This window comes from Alternaria incomplexa (assembly GCF_024043165.1).
Source record: "Alternaria incomplexa strain BMP 0042 chromosome Unknown scaffold_9, whole genome shotgun sequence".
Lineage (NCBI taxonomy): Eukaryota > Fungi > Ascomycota > Dothideomycetes > Pleosporales > Pleosporaceae > Alternaria > Alternaria incomplexa.
Window position 1 is genome coordinate 47,303 of NW_026249858.1, and position 19,268 is coordinate 66,570.

The following is a 19,268-nucleotide window of genomic DNA, read 5'->3' on the forward strand; positions in this document are numbered from 1 at the left end:
TCTTGGTTCGCGCTCACTGTCGCTCTATATAACCGATCAACGCCATGGTCCGCATCACCACCTGGAATGTCAACGGCATTCGCAACCCGTTTGGCTACAAGCCATGGAGCAACACGAGGACCTTCAATGCCATGTTCGACATCCTCGAGGCGGACATTGTCATCATGCAAGAGCTGAAGATTCAGCGCAAGGATCTGACGGATGACATGGTCCTTGTACCTGGCTGGGACTGCTACTTCAGTTTACCAAAACACAAGAAAGGCACTTTCCACGTTACACAGTCCTTGTTCAGCGGCCTTGCACTAACACAGTCCAGGCTACTCAGGCGTTGGTATCTACACTCGCCAATCCATATGCGCCCCCATTCGCGCCGAAGAAGGTGTCCTAGGCGCTCTCTGCCCTCCCGGCTCGACCACATCGTACCGCAACCTTCCTGAATCTGCCAGCATTGGCGGTTACCTCAGCGCCGCGCAAATGGCCCATCTCCCCCCCGATCTCGACGCTGACAGCCTCGACTCAGAAGGACGGTGTCTGGTGCTTGAATTCCCAGCCTTTGTCCTCTTCGGCGTCTACAGCCCAGCGAACAGCAATGGCCTACGAGACGGTTTCCGAATCGGCTTTCTCACAGCGCTGGAAACACGAATACGGAACTTGACGAAGATGGGCAAGCATGTGATACTCACGGGTGATCTCAACGTCTCGAGAGATACCATCGACACGGCCAGGGCGGAGGAGAATATGCTGTCGCAAGGCATGACGCATGCCGAGTATCTGAGCACTCCGAACAGGCGAATCTTCAACCAGCTCTTGTTCAATGGAATGGTTCCGGGTCAACGAGACGAGGGGAGAGAAGAGCCGGTCCTATACGATCTGTGTAGGGAGTTCCATCCTGACCGCGAAGGAATGTTCACACACTGGGAGCAGAAAATCAACGCTAGGCCGGGCAACTTTGGATCACGGATCGACTTCATACTGTGCAGCATCGCGATCAAGGACTGGTTCAAGGAGGCCAACATTCAGGAGGGACTGATGGGGTCGGATCATTGTCCAGTGTACGCTGTGACGAAGGATGTGGTGCCCATGTCACAGATATCAGCGACCGGTGAGCACGGTGCTGAAGATCAGGTGCACGTGTTGGACTTGATGAATCCAGCGGGCATGTTCAAAGACGGCATGCGGCAGCGAGAGTATGACATAGTCAAAGATGTCCCAGCACTCAGCGGAAAGCTCCTAGCCGAATTTACGAAGAGGAGGAGTATCCGAGACATGTTCACCAATAAGCCCACCCTACCAAAGTCTGCACCAGCGCCTACGCCACCGATTGCCGACGAAGAAATGCAGACAAAGGTAGATGACATGTCTACTCCCAATACGACCATGGACGACTCCGACAGAGACCTTAAACTGGCCATCGCGGCTTCCATGGCGGAAATGCCTTCAGCAGTTGATAGTCACCTTGCATTCACCCAGAGCCCGCTCAAGTCGGTCGAGAAGCGACGCGCTTCGGCATCAGCATCGCCCAACAAGCCAGTCAAGCGGGGAAAACCTAATACCACAACCACGTCCAAAGCTCCCAAGGGCCAGCAGTCGCTCAAAGGCTTCTTCCAAAGCCGAACCAAACCCGCTGATGCAGAGCCCCTCAAAGATGCAGCACCGCCTGCCTCGCCGTCTACGAACAACGATGCTCCCAGCCATTCCACCATAGACATGCCTCGTCCGCTGTCGCCCATAACCTCCGAATCTTTCGACTCCGATCCGCGCGCCTCCCAGGAAGCGTCAAAAGAAGGCTGGACAAAGCTCTTCTCCAAAAAACCAGTACCGCGGTGCGAACACGGCGAGCCTTGCATCTCGTTCACGACCAAGAAACCAGGCATGAACTGCGGAAGACAATTTTGGATGTGCCCTAGACCGATTGGACCGACGGGGCAGAAGGAAGTGGGCACGCAGTGGCGGTGTGGGACGTTCATCTGGTGTAGTGATTGGAAGGGTAGTTGAGAGAAGGGACATAATATATGGATACTGATAGATGGTTCTGCTAGGCTATGAATACGCTTCCCTGCGGCTCGCATTGGTTCTGCTTACGATGACGATGCTAAAATCCTCAGGGCAGTTGTGGAGACTGAAGCTCGCCGCAGAAATAGCAGGCAGGTCAAAAGTGTCTGCATAGTTACAGTATCACCTATCAGGCTCGGCAATGAGATTAATAGTCACGCCGGGGCGGGTAGAAGGAATTTGAAAGTTACAGGGCCGTCCATGTCAGACCATATCAATATGTCATGTTCAATGGTGCAAATAAGACCACAGTCTCGACAACTAATATACTAAGTGCTCTACAAAACCGTTAACGTCGATCCTAGAAGCTACAACGCTATATGCATATACGTAGTACGTCGTAATGCTACTGTAATATCTCTGCTCGACTTAACACTAAAATAATATGTGTGTGTTAAGATGTTGCATTAGTCGTCTCTATAATAGCACTGCATTCGGCTATAACTCTACTAGTATACATTAGACCTTGAAGACTGCTCTTAATACACTTTCAGTACTTGTTATGAAGCTGTAAAGATCTCAGGGAGTTCTAGTAAGTGTGTTGGGGTCACTATCTTGCTTTTTGTCAGCCCGTAGGCCTGCCTCGCAGACAGGCATATACCTCTATATAGCTGTACTAAAGCACTACCGATAAGTTTAAGAAACATTTGAAATAGTAAAAAGACAATTTAACAGGCGCTCTGTACAGGCTGAAAGGTCTATGGGCTTTTCAGTCATAAAGGGATAGGTATCCCTTTACCCCGGTCGTGACTCCTCGCAGCCAGAGCCCCGTCGTCACCACTCGTACGTCGGTCACGCCCAAAGCTATCAGAGATGCATTGAGTTTTATACAAATATTTCATTCCATGCTTACTAGGATTGATGTAGAAATGCATTGTACATAGATGCTACCTCTTGGACTGGGTTATAATAAGCTATCTGTTGACTTGACAGTACGACCACTGTGTGTAAGGTCACAAAAAATTTGCTTAACTCATCTTTATATATTTAAGAGTCTTTCATGAAGTGCTTGCCAGGCTAGACATGAGCTTGCGTTGGCGATACTCCTGCCAGTCAGCCATCCTCGATTTCAACATCCAACCTTGGAACCCGACACCGAACGAAGATGTCGTACCTATATGTCCCATCCACTTATTAGAGAACCCAGATGTTGATTCAAACCCTATGAGTCACCTCCGCTTACGCCTAGGCACATCAGAGTCCTTCGGCACATGGGCGCGCTCGGGCGAGAGGCGAGACAGTTTCGGCCATTATGACACCTGGGCACCAATACACCAATACACCACCACCCCTCCAAAACCGCAGCGGCAGAGATATTAATACACGACTCATAAGTGGTCTGATAAGTCCGCCAGCTTCACTGGGAATACTATATAACGACCTCAGTGTCGGGACTGACACACCACCATTTTGCAAGCCCGTCACATCCTTCCATGCAGCCACCAACATTACAATCACATACTTGCATACATCTCCTTACATGTCAGCTTGAATTCACGTCGGTCAAGCAAGTCAGCAAGCAGATCACTGCATATTGTTTTCAAATCACGCTGGGGAGAGAGGAGAGTTCTTTTTGTGTGCATTTTTGGTATCTTTTATCTATCTTTTTTTGTGGTTGATATGTTCGTCTGATGCTGCGCATGCGCGTACGACCGATGATGTGTATGCTACACCGTGTAAGACATAGGGTCTGGACGGGGTATCTGAAGTGGTGACCACGAACCATATATCGTTGAAGGCAACTTGGTTGTGATCGAGAGAAAAAACACACGCTTCACCCATGTTCCCATCATCAAGACTCAGAAGTCTCTTTTATGGGATCGTGCATCCTGTATGCACATTGCGTCAGCTATCGTGGGTTGTGGTCGTAATCGTAATCTAATCGTAATCGTAATCGTAATCCGGGAAAAGAGTGGAAGGTGTGCCTGACTGGGCGCTTCATGAGAAGGTGGCAAGCTGGTGACAAGCGAAAGACTTTTGGGGGCTCTAAGAGCAAGGGATGTTGCTAAAGCAAGGGGAATGCCTAATCGAGACGTAGAGACAGGCCGGTTGTATTGCCAAAGGAACGCAAATTGTATGCGGAGCAGATCGACAGAAATCGGGTGACGGTATGTGGGAGTCGCCGGTCTTACAAGAAGCGCGAATCCTTGGTCAGTGACGTGCAGACCTCTGGCACATGTACTTTCCAGATGAGGGTTGGATGCTTGAGGCGTTCCTAGTAGGTGTCATGGGCCAAGGCGGGTAGTATAGCATCATCGTCTGCGCCGTCGCGAAAGGCGAAGAGGTCGTCATCAGCCAGCGCAAAGGTTGCGTCCATGTTGAAGTTGAAGCCGAACTCGTTGTCAAGGCGAGCATGACGAAAAGATTCTGAGTCGTAGGTGATGCTGGCAGACACTGGATCTTGAGGAAACATGTCGAGCATGTCGGCCACATCGAAGAACGGAGCGAAGTCGTTGATAAAGGGATTACCAATATCAGGAGTGATGTCGTTGACGGGAAGCGCATTCTCATAGGTCGAGCTAGGCGATGATATCGCAATGTTGGGGGCGACTTGAAAGTTGACAACCTCAGGAACAGTCGAAATCGCTGATGCGCGCTTAGCCTTGCGTGACTGGCGCTTCTTCTTCTCGCCTGGCTTCCTAGGACTATACTTGTAGTCCGGATGCTGGCGCAAGTGCTCTTCCTTGGCCGACTGTGCGGCAGCCTGCCAGGGCGCCTTGCCAGTTGGTCCGAGGTCCTTCCACATGTCGGAGCAGAATGAAGCTAGGACATTGTAAGCATGTTGTATTAGAGATGGAGAGTGCTGTGTGCACTTACATAACTCTTGAACAGTGAGCTGTGGGAACTCGATCTTCAGATCCTTAGCCATCGCATCTCGGAAGATGATCCAACAATTCATTGGTCGGGGAGCCTTCTTGATGACGTTGACAGAAAGGGCGTCCAAGCCGACAGCAGAATCGCTTGAAGTCTTCACCAACTGATAGTTGGGTTGGGCCTGAGGTGAAGCTGCGGTGTTCTTTGGCATCTTGACGATAGTGTGTGAGGTTTTGGTGGTCTCCATAGGAATGAGATCAATGAGCTTGATCGGCAATCCTGTCTTTTCGGCCAAGGCCTTCTTGAAGAGCTCTGCTACGCCATTTCCGAGCAGAACGGGGAGGTTGTCCGGGATGATTACCATGGTGTCGCCGCGTTCGAAACCCTCGGCGCAAACGCGAAGAGCGTTTTCTAAACGGCTCAGTGCGTCCAGGGCGAGCTGAGACACTTCGCCAATGTCAGCGAGAGTGCGGTGGATCTCAGCGTTCATTGTGGTGAGACGATGATGTATGGGCTGGACAACGTTGTTGTTGCAGAGAAAGTATGGAGCAATTGCGAAATGAAAAAGGGTTTGAGTAGTGGAAGTTGGTGGTATTTCGACGAGATGGTGAGAGCAGAGACTTTGTTTGTGGCCGCGCCAAGGCTGAGCAGGCCAGGCAACGAGTCTGCGCGTTTGCAATGGTCAGTGCATACGTCAACAGCAGTATTTCCTCGCTCACCTGATGAGACAGTCTCAGTCTCCTTCACTTCGCGAACAGTCCCGGATGGTCTCCTCTATAGCGCTGTTAAGAGGGATGTTCTTGCATACTGAGCCTTCTCACAAATGCTATTGGTTGTGACATACACCGTGATGTAACTTGGGGATGAAAACGAGATGAAATTGGAGAAGCCCTCAACTTTTGTCGGCGAAGTGGTATTTTGAGACAAAGGAAATAGCATCAAGCCACGCACGAGGCAGCGCTAAAACACGTGTAGCTGATTTGACGAAAGGTATGTCACTAACCAGATGCTGCGCAAATACGGCAACCCCTTGCATACACGACGCAAGCCGTAGAATTCCGAACATGCCGGTCGTTTCCAAAAAAAAAAAAAAAAGACTCCTGGTGTTTCTCATGACGACATTCCGTTTGGCTTGATTTCTTGTGCGTTTTCTGAAAGGCTCCAATCTCTGACTTGGCCTTTCCAGTCTGCGATGCGCCCGTCACGAACCCTGACTACGACAACTCTGACCTCTGCTCCCTCGACGTAACACTTGGTGCCCCCGTCACCTTCTCTTAGTGATTCATCAGCGTTTTCTCGTGAACCTATGCCCCCACCGCCCCACAGTCCTTCGCCAGCGGGAGGAGCCGAGTGTGTGTCCTCGCCACCAGGACTAAAGGTGTTGTTAGCCAGGTGTTGGGCTTTGTACCATGTCTCTTCCTCGGAGCCAGAAGGCACGAGTTCAGCAACGCCATTGATGGTGGCGCTGATGCGACTCAGGGACGCGGTGTTCATGCCAAGGAGAAGTTCGGCCAAGGATCCCGAACGTGGTGCTGGACCTGACGGCGAAGGCGAGCGACCCGGCTGGCTCAAGGTTGGAGGGCGGTGAGAAATCCAGTCATGCACCAGGAGAGATACTCGAGTGTTGGCCTCGAGATTCTGTGTTTTGCGGGAACTTGAAGGTGTTGTCATGATGATAGTGGGAGTTGGAGAATACGGAGTGTTAGGTAAGTAGGTGTAGTTCATCAACGAGACGTGAGGAATGTTTTCCGAGCATGTTGCAAGATGGAGCTGTTTGAACTTGTTAGCACATAAGCATACGAGAGCTCGGGGGTGTTGGCAATGCACGTGTTTATGAGGCGGGTATGAATCACGACACTTGGTAGGAAGGGTTTGGGGGGAAATGAACTGCTCGAAACAAGCGAGGAGGGGTCATGTAAGCATGCGACGTGTGTTTGAATGTGATCCCGATGGAAGAATGAGATGAGACAAGATAAACGTGTTTGGAGGGACTCACAAAGCGGGCATTCTGGAGGCAGGTCACCACCTCATCCGGTAAGCCGCTAGACATGGCGAGACGGATCAAGAGGGGGGTGAAGACGTGAGTCAAGAGAGGCAGGCTGCGAAAGGTGGACGGTGCTGCCGTGCTTGATCAGGCGCGTGAGGACGGTTGGCAGAACTTGACGGCGGGAAGGATGACGTTGCGTGGAGCTTGTCCGTGCAGCATCTCCGCCTCCGCCGAAGCGCGCGGCATTGCGCATTCCGACGGCGACCCGGCGACGCAGCCATTCCCTCCTGCCACAACAGCCGCGTCTGCGATGGCTGCCCCGAATGCAATCCCGCCTATGGAGGGCACTGACAGCGTCCATGCCGACCCGAACAGCGTATCGTCGCCCACGCATGATGGTGCCCTCGCCTCGCCCATGGATGAAGCGACTCCCACATCGCCTGACCAAGGGAGCGCACCCCCCAACGCGCAGACGCAGCAGCGCGTGCAAGACATGTTGCACTCAGACGTGGGCGTCTCCACCCTGCTGAACCGCCTCAAGGCCAGCATTGCGAGCGCCAGAGTCAGTGGCCACGAAGCCGGGCTCTTGTGCATTCCGACGGCTAACACGCTGGGCAGGACTTTGCCAGCTTCCTCAAACGCCGGGGAGCTCTCGAGGAAGAGCACGCCGGCAGCCTCAAGAAACTAAGCCGTCTGACGCTCGACGGCGTGCGGAAGCCTGACACGCGGCACGAGAGCTACCAGACGCAGTTCGAGCAGGTCCTCCACGCAAACGAGCGCATCGCCGACAATGGCACCCAGTTCGGCCTTGCCCTACACGCCATGCACGAGAACCTGCTACAGCTGGCCAACAAGATGGATACAAGCCGCAAAACTTGGAAGCAGCAGGGGCTCTCCGCAGAGAACAAGGTTCAAGACGCCGAACGGCTGGCCGAGAAGGCCAAGGCCAAGTACGACCAGCTCGCCGAAGACCTTGACCGGGTCAAGACAGGCGACACAGGTGCGGGCAGGAAGTTTGGCTTGAAAGGGCCCAAGTCAGCCGCCCAGCACGAGGAGGACCTCCAGCGCAAGACCCAGGCGGCAGATCAGGACTATGCCAGCAAAGTCCAGACGGCACAGGTCTCCCGCAAAGAGCTCGTCGCGACTCTGCGGCCCCAGGCTGTCTCTGCGCTGCTGGATCTCATCAAGGAAACCGACGCTGCTCTGACTATGGAAATGCAGAAATACGGTAAGTCCACCTGCTGCCCGCGTCAGCTTCGACTGACGCTGTCATAGCCTCGTTCAACGAGAAACTTGTCGTCAACAATGGCCAGGTCGTCAGTCCACAGCCACCCAAGGGCGCGACTACTCAGGCCCCGTCCAGCATCAACCAGCTCATCTACCAGATCAACAATGAGCGCGACTTTGACGAATATATTTTGAGCCATGCCTCTAAAGCACCCATTACCAAATCAGAGCTACAGTACCTGAAGCATCCGACACAGGCGCAGACGCGGTCACATCCAACACCACCTGCTGCTGCGAGTAGTAACCGACGTACCTCCATGCAGCTGCAGAGTCAGCCGCCGCCCTCTTTCCCCATGCCGCAGCCAGATGCCAACCCTCTATCGCCTCAAGGCCCTTCCAGTCTCGAGCCCTCGTTTGGGGGTCCCGCACAGCTGCCACCTTCGTCGTTGCAATCGCAACCACAGCCTTCCCAAGCGCCGCAGTTCAGCAACTCGCCCTACTCACCCGTGGGGCCCACGCCTTACCCACAGTCAGACTATCCTCGTGGACCTGTCGGTCAGGCTACGGCACAGCAGACTAGCGGAATTCTTTACAACAACGCCCAACCCCCGGTCAATCCCGTCTTTGGCGTCACTCTGGAAGACCTGTTCCACCGAGATGGCTCACCCGTACCCATGGTAGTCTATCAGTGTATCCAGGCTGTGGATCTATACGGACTGGAAGTAGAGGGCATCTACCGGATCCCTGGAACCTCGTCGCATATCCAGCAAATGAAAGCTCTCTTTGACAGTGGTAGGTGATTATGAGAATTGGTCAATGCGGGCGACTAACGATATACAGACGCTTCCCAAGTAGATTTTCGCAACCCAGAGTCGTTTCAGCACGACGTCAACAGTGTGGCTGGTTTGCTGAAACAATTCTTCCGCGAGCTTCCGGATCCACTGCTCACCCGCGAATTCTACGGCAAGTATATCGATGCTGCACGCATCGATGACGAGACCATGCGACGTGATTCCATGCACGCGCTAATCAATGCTTTGCCCGATCCGAATTATGCGACACTTCGTGCCCTTGTTTTGCATCTGCATCGTGTGCAGCAATCCTCCGAGGTTAACCGCATGAGCACCGCAAATCTGGGTATCTGTTGGGCGTAAGTCATCACTCGACCGAATCTATGTGTCGACTAACCTCGTATAGGCCGTCCATAATGGGTCCTCATAAAGGCAACAATATGGCCGATGCCGGTCTGCAAGCCCGCGTAATCATTACCATTCTTGACAACGTGCTCCAGATATTTGACGAGGACTGAACACCTATCTTGCCTGGGCAGGGGCTCATGTCTGTCATGTTCCTGCAATCTCAAATCACGTTTCCTATTACACTCTAGGTGTTCAATGTCTAATCCAATGTGGGCTCCGCTTGTGCGGGACGGCTACCGCATTCGTGAACAGTACTTTGTGTATGATTATGGTAGAGTACGAGGAAAGCAGGGACTAAGCTACATCATAAGAAGGCATGGTCGCTGCTCGCTGCTTGCTAAGGGGTATGAATAGCCACACGCAGGGATGGAGCAGTCAGGAACAGCGAAGTTCGAGGTCGAGGTTTGGAAGTGAATTGATCCAAATGGTCTCATTCTAGTCTCGTGGTACATCTTGGGCCTCTACGATCATGTCAACAGATTAGATGCAAAGAATACGACCATGGATCTGGATGTTGGCCTGAAGACGCGATGAAAGTGTTCTGCGCGACATTGAAATGTAAACAGCGTTGCAACGCTTCCAGTAGAGCAATGTAGACGCGTGACGGAGGTTGGTGAGGTTTGCAGTGGGGCGCGCTTACCCCAGTGCCCCGGGCGGATACCTAGGCAGCGGGACGCTAGTGAGCTTGACAGGGAGAGCTGCAGTAGGCTGATTGAGGGGAAGCTGTGCTGTAGCCCGCCCAAACCGACACAAACACCACCACTACTCCACTTCATACACGCTGTCGGCGTTGGTGTGCAACTTGACATTACCCTCCAGCTCCGGTCCTGACAGTACCATCATGCTCACACGCCGTGTTTGTGCCAGTGTGCGCGGCATCCTCTCCCCGCCGTGTGCCACCGCCGTCCGCTCTCAGGCCTTCAGTGCTGGCGCTCCAACACAAAGCCCGGCTAGAGCTCCTACCCTCGCCGACATCACACCCGATAGTGCTGCCAGCTTCAACGAGAAGCAGAAGAGCTTCCGCGACGGTCTGGTAGCTGCTCAGAAGCGAAAGGAACAGGAAGAGAGTCCGTTGCACGTCGCCCAACCTGAATTACCCAAGAGCGCTAACGTGAGTAACTACAGAAGATGCCCGCGCCCGTGAGCAAGAAAACGGCAAGAAGAAGGGCGGTGCGCTATCATCTCTCATCTACGGCACGCCTGAGGGCCGCGAACTCGACAAGGACATTGAGCGCAGCTTTTCTCAGGTCTTAGCTCGCGGCAAATACGTCCACTCCATTGTATTCCACGAGGTACTGCAAGACAAGGTCGAAGAGTACACCGAGTTGGTTGGAAGCTGGTACCCAAAGATGGCGTCCATTCCCGAGAACAAGGTCCATCTTGTAGGTAGCTGGAGGACTGAAGTGGGAGATTGCAACACCTTTGGTAAGTCTGCAACTCGCTCCAACGCTCGCATCTCTCTCAACGATGCTGACTATGCACCAAAGTACATATCTGGGAGTACCAACGCTACGAGGGTTACCACGAATCGCTACACAACATCCAATCCCATCCAGAGTTCCCTGCGTTCGATGCCAAACTCAAGACCTTGATCAAATCCAAGCACAACTCCCTAATGCAAGAGTTCTCCTTCTGGCCTACGACACCCCCACGCCAGCTCGGTGGCTTGTTCGAATTGCGCTCGTACACACTACATCCTGGCAATTTGCTCGAGTGGGAGACACATTGGCGACGTGGCTTGAAGGCCAGGCGGGAAGTCATGGAGGGTGTGGGTGCTTGGTTCGTCCAGATCGGTGATCTGAACACAGTACACCATCTGTGGCAATTCGCCAACCTGGAGGAACGCAAGGTCCGTCGTGAACAGAGCTGGAGTGTGGAAGGCTGGGGCGAGACAGTGCACAAGACCGTGCCGCTCATCCAGACCATGAGGAGCAGGATCTTGATTCCTTGCTCCTGGAGCACTGTTGCATAAGCTTCGATTGCACCGATCAAGCCACTCATCTGGTGTACGACCAAGTAAATGGCACTGTGCGCTGCTTACAGTGAGAGGGTGTCATGTCTGCTGAATCATGTATATGAGCAAGATCGATCACAATGTTCCAGAATGAGGCAAGTATCGCTAGTGGAGTCATCAAGCCTCCAGCGTCTAAGTGGTGCGAAGTTGCGAGGGGCTGCATCAATCTCAGATACACATTCGTAGAATATGATGATTCATCTCATTCGTTGTGCACACCGAGGTAGCGATCGTACCTGACATACCGTTTCCACGCTAAGATGTTGCCAAAACCGGCGGGCGGACGGGTAGCTACGTCATAAGTTTTTGCGCTTGGCACACCACCACATAGCAACAACAAGTGCCGCCGAAATCACTTTCGCTGCCAGAACCCCACAACAACTCGCCAACAGTTGCTAGTACTAAGCGAATAACACACCATGGTGTACATACGACAGGATAAGCTACCAAAGCTTAGGGAGTACAAGTACTCTGGCGTGGATCACAGCTTGCTTTCACAATATGTCCTCAAGCCTTTCTACTCTCATGTGGTCATCAAATGCTTTCCTATGTGGATGGCGTGAGTATTTCCAACATCTCATACAAAGCAATACTAACATGTCTTAGACCCAACCTTGTAAGTTTGGCATAAAAAAAGATTTTATATGTCGAACCCCGCCGCAAGAGCTTCGTCCTTACTTACATGATGCTGTAGATAACACTCTCTGGGTTCGGGTTCATCATAGTCAACTTCCTCACCTTACTCTGGTATACACCGACCCTTGATCAAGATTGTCCGCCTTGGGTGTACGCCAGCTGGGCCATCGGACTGTTCCTCTACCAAACATTTGATGCTGTGGATGGGAGTCAGGCCCGCAGGACTCGCCAGAGCGGTCCTCTAGGCGAGCTGTTCGATCATGGAGTCGATGCGATCAATACGACACTGGAAGTATTGTTGTTCTCTGCGACAATGAATCTTGGCCAAGGCTGGAAGACAATCCTCACGCTCTTTGCATGTAAGCCAGCACCTTGACATTACTTGCTTTGCATCTTATCTTGCTAACTACTGCAGCATCTCTGACATTCTACGTGCAGACCTGGGATGAGTATCATACCCATACACTGACTCTTGGTGTTATCTCTGGGCCAGTCGAGGGTATCATAACCTTGTGCATAGTGTATGCCTCAACGGCCTACCTTGGTGGAGGTAGCTTTTGGCAACGCTCCATGATCCAAAGTCTCGGAGTGAAAGAGCAAGGATTCATTCCAGAAGTGCTGTACAATTTGGCATGGAACGAATGGTATATGGTCTATGGAGGAGTTGTGCTCGTGTTTAACACTGTTTCGAGGTATGAACACATGCCATTATACGAGACAGTAGGCTGACAATGACACAGCGCGCAAAATGTAATGAAGGCGCGTCGTGCTCGTGGTCAAAAGGCGCGAGTCGCTCTCCTGGGTCTTCTTACCTTCGGGGCGGCTTGGGTCCTCATCACGGCGTACTTGTACCTGCAACCTATGATCTTGCATCACCATCTGGTTCCGTTCATCTTCTACGCTGGTCTCATCAACGCGTACTCGGTGGGTCGCATGATCATCTCTCACCTTACGAAATCCCGATTTCCTCGAGGCAACGTACTGATGTACCCTCTCATCTACGGAGTGATCGATTCGCTCGGGCCATGGCTACAGGAGCACATTGGTGTCGGCTGGCCAAGTGCCTTGGGCAACGATGTTTATCAGGTTGCCTTTGTGTTCATGTGTCTAGGTCTTGCTGTCGGTGTGCATGGAAGCTTCATCGTGGATGTTATTTGGACGATCTGCGATTATTTAGACATCTGGTGTCTCACGATCAAGTACCCCTACCAGCCAGTAGAAGAAAACATCGAACGGAAGGGACAATGACGATCAGGCTACTGGGTCTCAACCACAAGGGGAGATGGAAAGGGTTGATGGGATTAATCCCACTATAAATTCCTTTGTTTGGGGATCTTTGCGTACGCCCGCAGGAACTCATCATCATATCTAGATGTTAGAGCTGTTGGCTGAGTAGCTTTACGAGGAGCACGACATCACGTAACTATAGTGCAGTGAAATACACCACACATTATCAACCTCAACTTCAGATACTCAAATATGTACCTTCCGCATTTCAAGATTCCTGAGATTGATTGTGCCGGCCCGCATACATGTGTGGTGCCAGCGTGAGCCACGCTAGACCGATGTAGGTCACCCCCGAGCGCGTCTCCGCAATCACTCATCAACCGGAGCCAGGACTCTACAACCTCCAACGCAAACATGTCAACCGTGGGGGTAAATTTGGCCGTTACTAAAGACGGTGAGAGCTACAACAAACTACAACGGCCCGATGGTTACCTTATGTCGACGCAGCCGCCCTCCATATCCTCGACAGCGTCCCCGACCGCCTACGGCAGCAAAAGAAAGTGCGCACAAGAAGAGGCCGCTGGTATTAAGCGCGCGAGGATCGCGCGCATCACAGCGCACCCAAAAAACCGGCCGCGCGCTGTAGATTCGTACCAGGAGTATGGGACACGGACGGTGCTACCAGGACTCGACGGTGAAGAGCAGTCATCCGACGAGACCACAAGCGAAGCGTTGGCCTACCTTCACGGTGTCCGGTGAGTGCTTACTTCATCTTTTGCACTCCCCTCACATGAGAGCATTATCAAGTGCATCGCTTATACATGAGGCCTAGGTCTGAAGCATCGGCGATTCCCACTCTACTCGTAGCCCCAAACAACGTCAACGCTGGCAAACTCGACTCAGACCATGACGAATCGCAACACAAAAGCCCGATGGATACTCAACGCGTCATATACAGGGAAGGAACCTGGATCGCCGTGGATTGGGAGTACAACGCTACCAAGTGGGAAACAGACTCGTTCGCCCTTGATCCACAGGAAGCTTGCACCAATGCTCTCCTCCAGCGCTTTCGAAACCTTCGCAAGAAACTCGCCGAAATGCGGAGGTATGGACGACTACCAGACACAGCAGCGAGCCGCGCAAAAGTAGAGAAGTTTGGAAAGCAGAAATGGTCGGAAACTATAGAGAAGGACTTACCCATTCTCCAAGAAATCATGCACATTGACGAGTCGACGCTGTATATGGCTCTACAAGGCTGCACGTTAGCCTTGGGTCGATCAGCTAAGATATCCCGGGAGAAGAGCAGCTGGATATGGACCTTGTTGGCCCTAGTTGGAGATTTCGGTACTTTGGATCATGAGCGTGTGAGCAGGATCCGAGACTTGGGGCTCAGCGCAGGCCGGCTAGTGGGCCGACTCTACGCAGACAACAGAACATTGACGTGTGATGCACAAGAGGGCGAGTGCACTAGTCCCGAGGTCCCAGAGACCGATCCTGGAGAACAGACACATGGAGCTCACGACACGAGACATCTTGCGCCGAAAGTCACACAAACTCTGCGCGATGTTTCGAATGAGAAAGACAATGGATTAGACACGACGTCCTTCAGAAATGACGATGCCGTGCTCAGCCAAAACACAGTCATTGAAGAGACGGATGATTCTGACGCAGAGATGATCATGTCTGAGGATGAAGTTGAATCAGAAAGCATTCCGGAAGATGGAGGTCTTGAGGAAGCTCGAGCGCGTCTTCTTGCGCAACTCGGAGACCGCTTGGTACATTCACAAGTGCCTCTGCCTCATATGCCCCCAATGCAAGTCCATCATCACCTTTCAAGGGTCGAGGCTGAGAGGCAGCGACAAGAAATACGCCGAGGAGAGCTGCAGCAAACTGCGAGTGCCACCAAATTGGCGCCAGTTTTCGAGCCGACGCAGGCCAAACCGCAGTCCATTACCCCATTGTCCGAGAGTGACTGGAACACGAAGGCAGCCATCGACATGATTCTGACAGTTGTAGCCGAGTGCTATGGACAAAGAGATCTGCTGAAATTTCGACTGCTCTGGTAGTTGCCCACAGCGCGATGACTAGAAACCCATGCATCAATTTATTCGTTGTAATCCTGTGACTACATTTTGGCTACCGCCCGCTGTGACGTCGGTGTGAAGATGCACGGGCCAAGTCGCGGAGTAGAACGATTCTTTGCACATGCGCGCTTGCTCTTGGGCGATTGAGTCACTTTCCAGGTCCATGCAGCGCATTTCACCCCACTTTGTCTGCCCCGCGCTCTTCCAAGACGCCCTCCGATATACCTTCGCATACCGTAAAGTCAGCCGAACATCTATCCGAACCTACATTCTTGCACCCCGCCGCCGCTTCTCTACGCAAACTTCGCCCTTGGGCTTCGACGACGACATGGGCAAAGAAGACAAGAACAAATCGTTCAACCTGAAGGTGCCAAAGGGCACACGCGACTGTACATTTTGCCCACATTGCGCCCAAACGACTCGCTAACTATGTCAGGGACTGGCGAGGATGCCGCACTTCGCGACAACCTGTTCCAAACAGTAACGGAAGTTTTCAAGCGCCACGGCGCTACGACACTCGACACGCCCGTCTTCGAACTCAAAGAGATCCTCAGCGGTAAATATGGAGAAGACTCAAAGTTGATATACGATCTGCAGGATCAAGGCGGCGAGCTCTGCTCACTGCGCTACGATCTCACCGTCCCACTTGCACGATGGCTCGCCATGAACCCTAGCGTCCAGAGTTTCAAGAGATACCAAATCGCTAAGGTGTACCGCCGCGACCAACCAGCCATGACCAAGGGTCGCATGCGAGAGTTTTACCAATGCGACTTCGATATCGCGGGTTCCTACGACGCCATGATTCCAGATGCCGAGGTACTCAAGATTGCGACCGACGTCTTCGATGCGCTCAAGTGGGACTCGTACACGATCAAGATAAATCACAGGAAGATTCTAGACGGCATGTTCAAGGCTGCTGGCGTCAAGGCAGAACTGATAAGGCCGATCAGCTCTGCTGTGGACAAACTAGACAAGGTGAGCTGAACATCTCCATGTCTCTGCCAATTACTAACATGCTGCAGCTACCATGGTCAGAGGTCAAGCAAGAAATGGAGACCAAGGGACTGCCAGCAGACATCGCGGATAAGATTGGTGAATGGGTGCAGCGCAAAGGCGGCGACGACATCATCGACTATCTCAAGACAAACGAGACCCTTTCTCAATCGGAAGATGTCAGCCAGGGTGTTCGGGAGATGGAACAGCTCTTCTCATACCTCGATGCTTTTGGTGCCCGCAAGAGGATCTCTTTCGACCTCTCACTCGCCAGAGGTCTAGACTACTACACTGGGCTCATCTACGAGGTAATTACAGAAGGCTCAGCACCGCGCGTAAAAGGTCAGCAGCAAGAAATCGGCGTAGGAAGTGTCGCCGCCGGTGGTCGTTACGACGGGCTCGTGGGCATGTTCAGTGGCAAGCCTATTCCCTGCGTTGGCATATCTTTCGGCATCGACCGAATCATTAGCATCATGAAAGCCCGCGGCCAGTCGACACAGCGTGCCAAAGATGTCGATGCCTTCGTCGCAGCCTTTGGTGGTAAAGGCTTCACCGGCCTGTTGACAGAACGTATGCAAGTCGCTCAAGAGCTATGGGCTGCAGGCATCAAGGCTGAGTTCTCGTACAAACTGAAGCCGAAACTTCCTCAGCAATTCAAACAAGCTGAGGTGGCTGGTGTCCCGCTCCTCGTCATCCTTGGTGAGGATGAGCTCAAAGACGGCAAGGTCAAGATTAAGGTCCTGGGAATCAAAGACGACAACGACCCCGAGAAAGACGGTGTACTGGTGAACAGGACTGATATGATTGCCGAGATTCGGAAGCGACTACCAAGCGCAGCTTGATTGCAGTTGGCGGGCGGACTTCCAGACTGACAGTGCACTTATAGATACCCATAGACTACATTCTACAAGCTCCCCTACCCGGGGTTCACAGTGCCATTCGCAAGGACTAAATTTGGAGAGAGGCTAGAAGAACAAAAGCATGTATACCTCGACCTAGGACGGACACGACGTTGATCTTTCCAGTCGGATGAATAGCGGTTTCCCTAGCATTACTTGAGTCGGACGTGTATGTATACAAAAAGTCTACCGGAAATCACCATGGTGCTTGAGGGGTTTCTTATCATTCAAGTCCGCATTGATATTGCTGTCGCGTTGTTAGGCAGACCAGAACTGTGCGGCACCAATCTGTGTGAAGACATTGTAGAGAACTTGTTTGATCTGCGCACTAGGTCTTATGTACAGACGCATAACTGAAGGAAAAATCGCGCACTCTGCTGCCATGAGGTTTTGATTGGAAATTGGGTAGTTGATGTCAGTTTGCGTGTCTAGTAGCCGTCCTTGCCCCACTTGTTGTATGTGTCATGGAGTTCCTACGCTCGTCAATACAGTCTGATTGCTGGTAATCAAGGGCGTCAGCTTACCTTGGGGAGAGTGACGTTGGGAATGACGACCACGTTAAGCGCAGAAGGCGCATCCTTCTTGACGCTGGTGTCACCTCCGGGGTGGTACTGGTATGGGCCTACACCACCATCCTGCTTCCAAGGCTCACTGCCTGCGGCCTTGGCGACGGCTCGTTCCGAAGAGGCACTGGTAGGAGAGCGGGCTTGCAATTGTCAGCATGTGAAGACGGGCGCACGAGGCAGAATCAATGTATCCGGGAACATACAGAAGTGCCATCCTGCCAGACCGAAAACACCGCTCATGATAGCGAACAGAACCTGTAGACGAATCAGCTATGCGCCCTGTATTGTCCAATTGACGTGTCGCAGCGTACATAGAGCTCAGGGTCGCGCTTCGCTCCGGTCTTGAGGGCGTCCTTGCCGGCCTGTCTCTCGCCCTCAGCGGCGGCGCTGGCCCATCGTCGAAGAGCAGGCGTAGGACGGACACGTGGGGCGGCGCGGAAGGCGGAGCGGGCAATGATGGAGGACATGATGGGGGGTGAGTGGCGTGGACGGGATGCGAGCTATGGGATGCGTGCAGCGCGGAGCAGTGGTTCGATGTTGAATCTCGCGGACGCCAAGCTTGGCGGCTGCGTCACAGCGACGGCCATGCCGGAAACAGTCAGGCGGACCTTGCAGTGCGCCGGGCAACGTCGAAGGGTCGAGCATCAACTTTATGCGCCCCTTTCAGCGCAATCACACGTCTTGTCCATCGTTCCATTAGCCTTTCGGCGCCGCAGCCCTTCCATTCACTCACTTCCAGTCGCTCCTTCCCCTGCCGGTCGCCATCCTCGCCCATCCGCGCTCCCCGTATTCGTCGCGACCACGCGCTGCACAAGCCGTGACTTCCCTCCAGCCACACCCTCAGCTCTTTGATGTCATGCTGCGTGCCGAGAGTGTAATCGCGCCCGCAACCACATCACCATGGCCATGACGCCGTCCGAACAGAAGCGCAGCTCGACTGGCAGTCGCGTGTTGGGCATGACGGGCCCAGCAGGCGAGCCCGGCCTGCCACCCTCGCGACCGTCGTCGATTGCGACTGCCAATTCGGGCAGCCAGAACAGATGGTCCCAGGCCAGCCCTGCACGACGAGGAGGCGGCATGAGCGTCGCCGGCAGTCTAGGACACAGCCGCCCAACGACGTCTGCCAGTAGAACCCATGTTCCGCTGGCAGCCCACGGCTTCTTTCGCCCCATGAGCTCGCAGCGTCTTCAACAACAACGCAACCAGCGCCCCAATTCCCTCCTCGGCCACGGCTCGCTCTATTCCGACGCTACACACGAAACGGGCAGCAATCCGTACCGCCAGAGTACAGGCTCTACGCAAACAATTCGGCACGGCGCCCCAACCCTGGGCCTCCATCACGAGCTGGACCCGCAGCCTCCGCCGTCGCGCGGCACCGACATCACCGATAGAGACATGCCCGACCGCACCACAGCCAACACCACGCCCACGGGCGCAGAAACAGTGCGCAGTCGAGGCGAGAGCATCACTCCCCTGCAGCGACCCAGGCCTCAGCACCTGGATCTCTCTAATGTTCATGGCCACGATTCCGGCAAGCTCCCAACGCCCAGCAAATCGCCCCGCTCTTTCG

At 53.2% G+C, this 19,268-nt stretch overlaps 9 protein-coding genes across 9 annotated transcripts; 6 read left to right on the forward strand and 3 right to left on the reverse strand.

Annotated features, from left to right (window-relative positions):
- Positions 1-44: 44 nt before the first annotated feature.
- J4E90_006373 (uncharacterized protein) lies at positions 45-1,995 on the forward strand (the record flags this gene model as incomplete). Its single annotated transcript, XM_051435919.1, has 2 exons — positions 45-261; positions 317-1,995. 2 exons carry the CDS (start codon positions 45-47, stop codon positions 1,993-1,995), a joined length of 1,896 nt encoding a protein of 631 aa, XP_051289713.1.
- Positions 1,996-4,267: 2,272 nt separating this feature from the next.
- J4E90_006374 (uncharacterized protein) lies at positions 4,268-5,356 on the reverse strand (the record flags this gene model as incomplete). Its single annotated transcript, XM_051435920.1, has 2 exons — positions 4,268-4,815; positions 4,870-5,356. The coding sequence occupies 2 exons, from the start codon at positions 5,354-5,356 to the stop codon at positions 4,268-4,270; spliced, it is 1,035 nt and encodes a 344-aa protein (XP_051289714.1).
- Positions 5,357-5,976: 620 nt separating this feature from the next.
- J4E90_006375 (uncharacterized protein) lies at positions 5,977-6,916 on the reverse strand (the record flags this gene model as incomplete). The annotated part of the gene is made up of 2 exons (XM_051435921.1): positions 5,977-6,636; positions 6,863-6,916. 2 exons carry the CDS (start codon positions 6,914-6,916, stop codon positions 5,977-5,979), a joined length of 714 nt encoding a protein of 237 aa, XP_051289715.1.
- Positions 6,917-7,163: 247 nt separating this feature from the next.
- J4E90_006376 (uncharacterized protein) lies at positions 7,164-9,389 on the forward strand (the record flags this gene model as incomplete). Its single annotated transcript, XM_051435922.1, has 5 exons — positions 7,164-7,415; positions 7,472-8,081; positions 8,129-8,872; positions 8,921-9,230; positions 9,278-9,389. The coding sequence occupies 5 exons, from the start codon at positions 7,164-7,166 to the stop codon at positions 9,387-9,389; spliced, it is 2,028 nt and encodes a 675-aa protein (XP_051289716.1).
- Positions 9,390-10,120: 731 nt separating this feature from the next.
- J4E90_006377 (uncharacterized protein) lies at positions 10,121-11,251 on the forward strand (the record flags this gene model as incomplete). The annotated part of the gene is made up of 3 exons (XM_051435923.1): positions 10,121-10,346; positions 10,405-10,704; positions 10,767-11,251. The coding sequence occupies 3 exons, from the start codon at positions 10,121-10,123 to the stop codon at positions 11,249-11,251; spliced, it is 1,011 nt and encodes a 336-aa protein (XP_051289717.1).
- A 461-nt stretch (positions 11,252-11,712) lies between these two features.
- J4E90_006378 (uncharacterized protein) lies at positions 11,713-11,924 on the forward strand (the record flags this gene model as incomplete). The annotated part of the gene is made up of 2 exons (XM_051435924.1): positions 11,713-11,852; positions 11,900-11,924. The coding sequence occupies 2 exons, from the start codon at positions 11,713-11,715 to the stop codon at positions 11,922-11,924; spliced, it is 165 nt and encodes a 54-aa protein (XP_051289718.1).
- Positions 11,925-13,570: 1,646 nt separating this feature from the next.
- Positions 13,571-15,222, forward strand: J4E90_006379 (uncharacterized protein; the record flags this gene model as incomplete). Its single annotated transcript, XM_051435925.1, has 2 exons — positions 13,571-13,911; positions 13,989-15,222. The coding sequence occupies 2 exons, from the start codon at positions 13,571-13,573 to the stop codon at positions 15,220-15,222; spliced, it is 1,575 nt and encodes a 524-aa protein (XP_051289719.1).
- Positions 15,223-15,403: 181 nt separating this feature from the next.
- Positions 15,404-17,075, forward strand: J4E90_006380 (uncharacterized protein; the record flags this gene model as incomplete). The annotated part of the gene is made up of 3 exons (XM_051435926.1): positions 15,404-15,629; positions 15,677-16,215; positions 16,263-17,075. 3 exons carry the CDS (start codon positions 15,404-15,406, stop codon positions 17,073-17,075), a joined length of 1,578 nt encoding a protein of 525 aa, XP_051289720.1.
- Positions 17,076-17,560: 485 nt separating this feature from the next.
- J4E90_006381 (uncharacterized protein) lies at positions 17,561-18,165 on the reverse strand (the record flags this gene model as incomplete). Its single annotated transcript, XM_051435927.1, has 4 exons — positions 17,561-17,605; positions 17,657-17,838; positions 17,902-17,953; positions 18,010-18,165. The coding sequence occupies 4 exons, from the start codon at positions 18,163-18,165 to the stop codon at positions 17,561-17,563; spliced, it is 435 nt and encodes a 144-aa protein (XP_051289721.1).
- Positions 18,166-19,268: the final 1,103 nt, after the last annotated feature.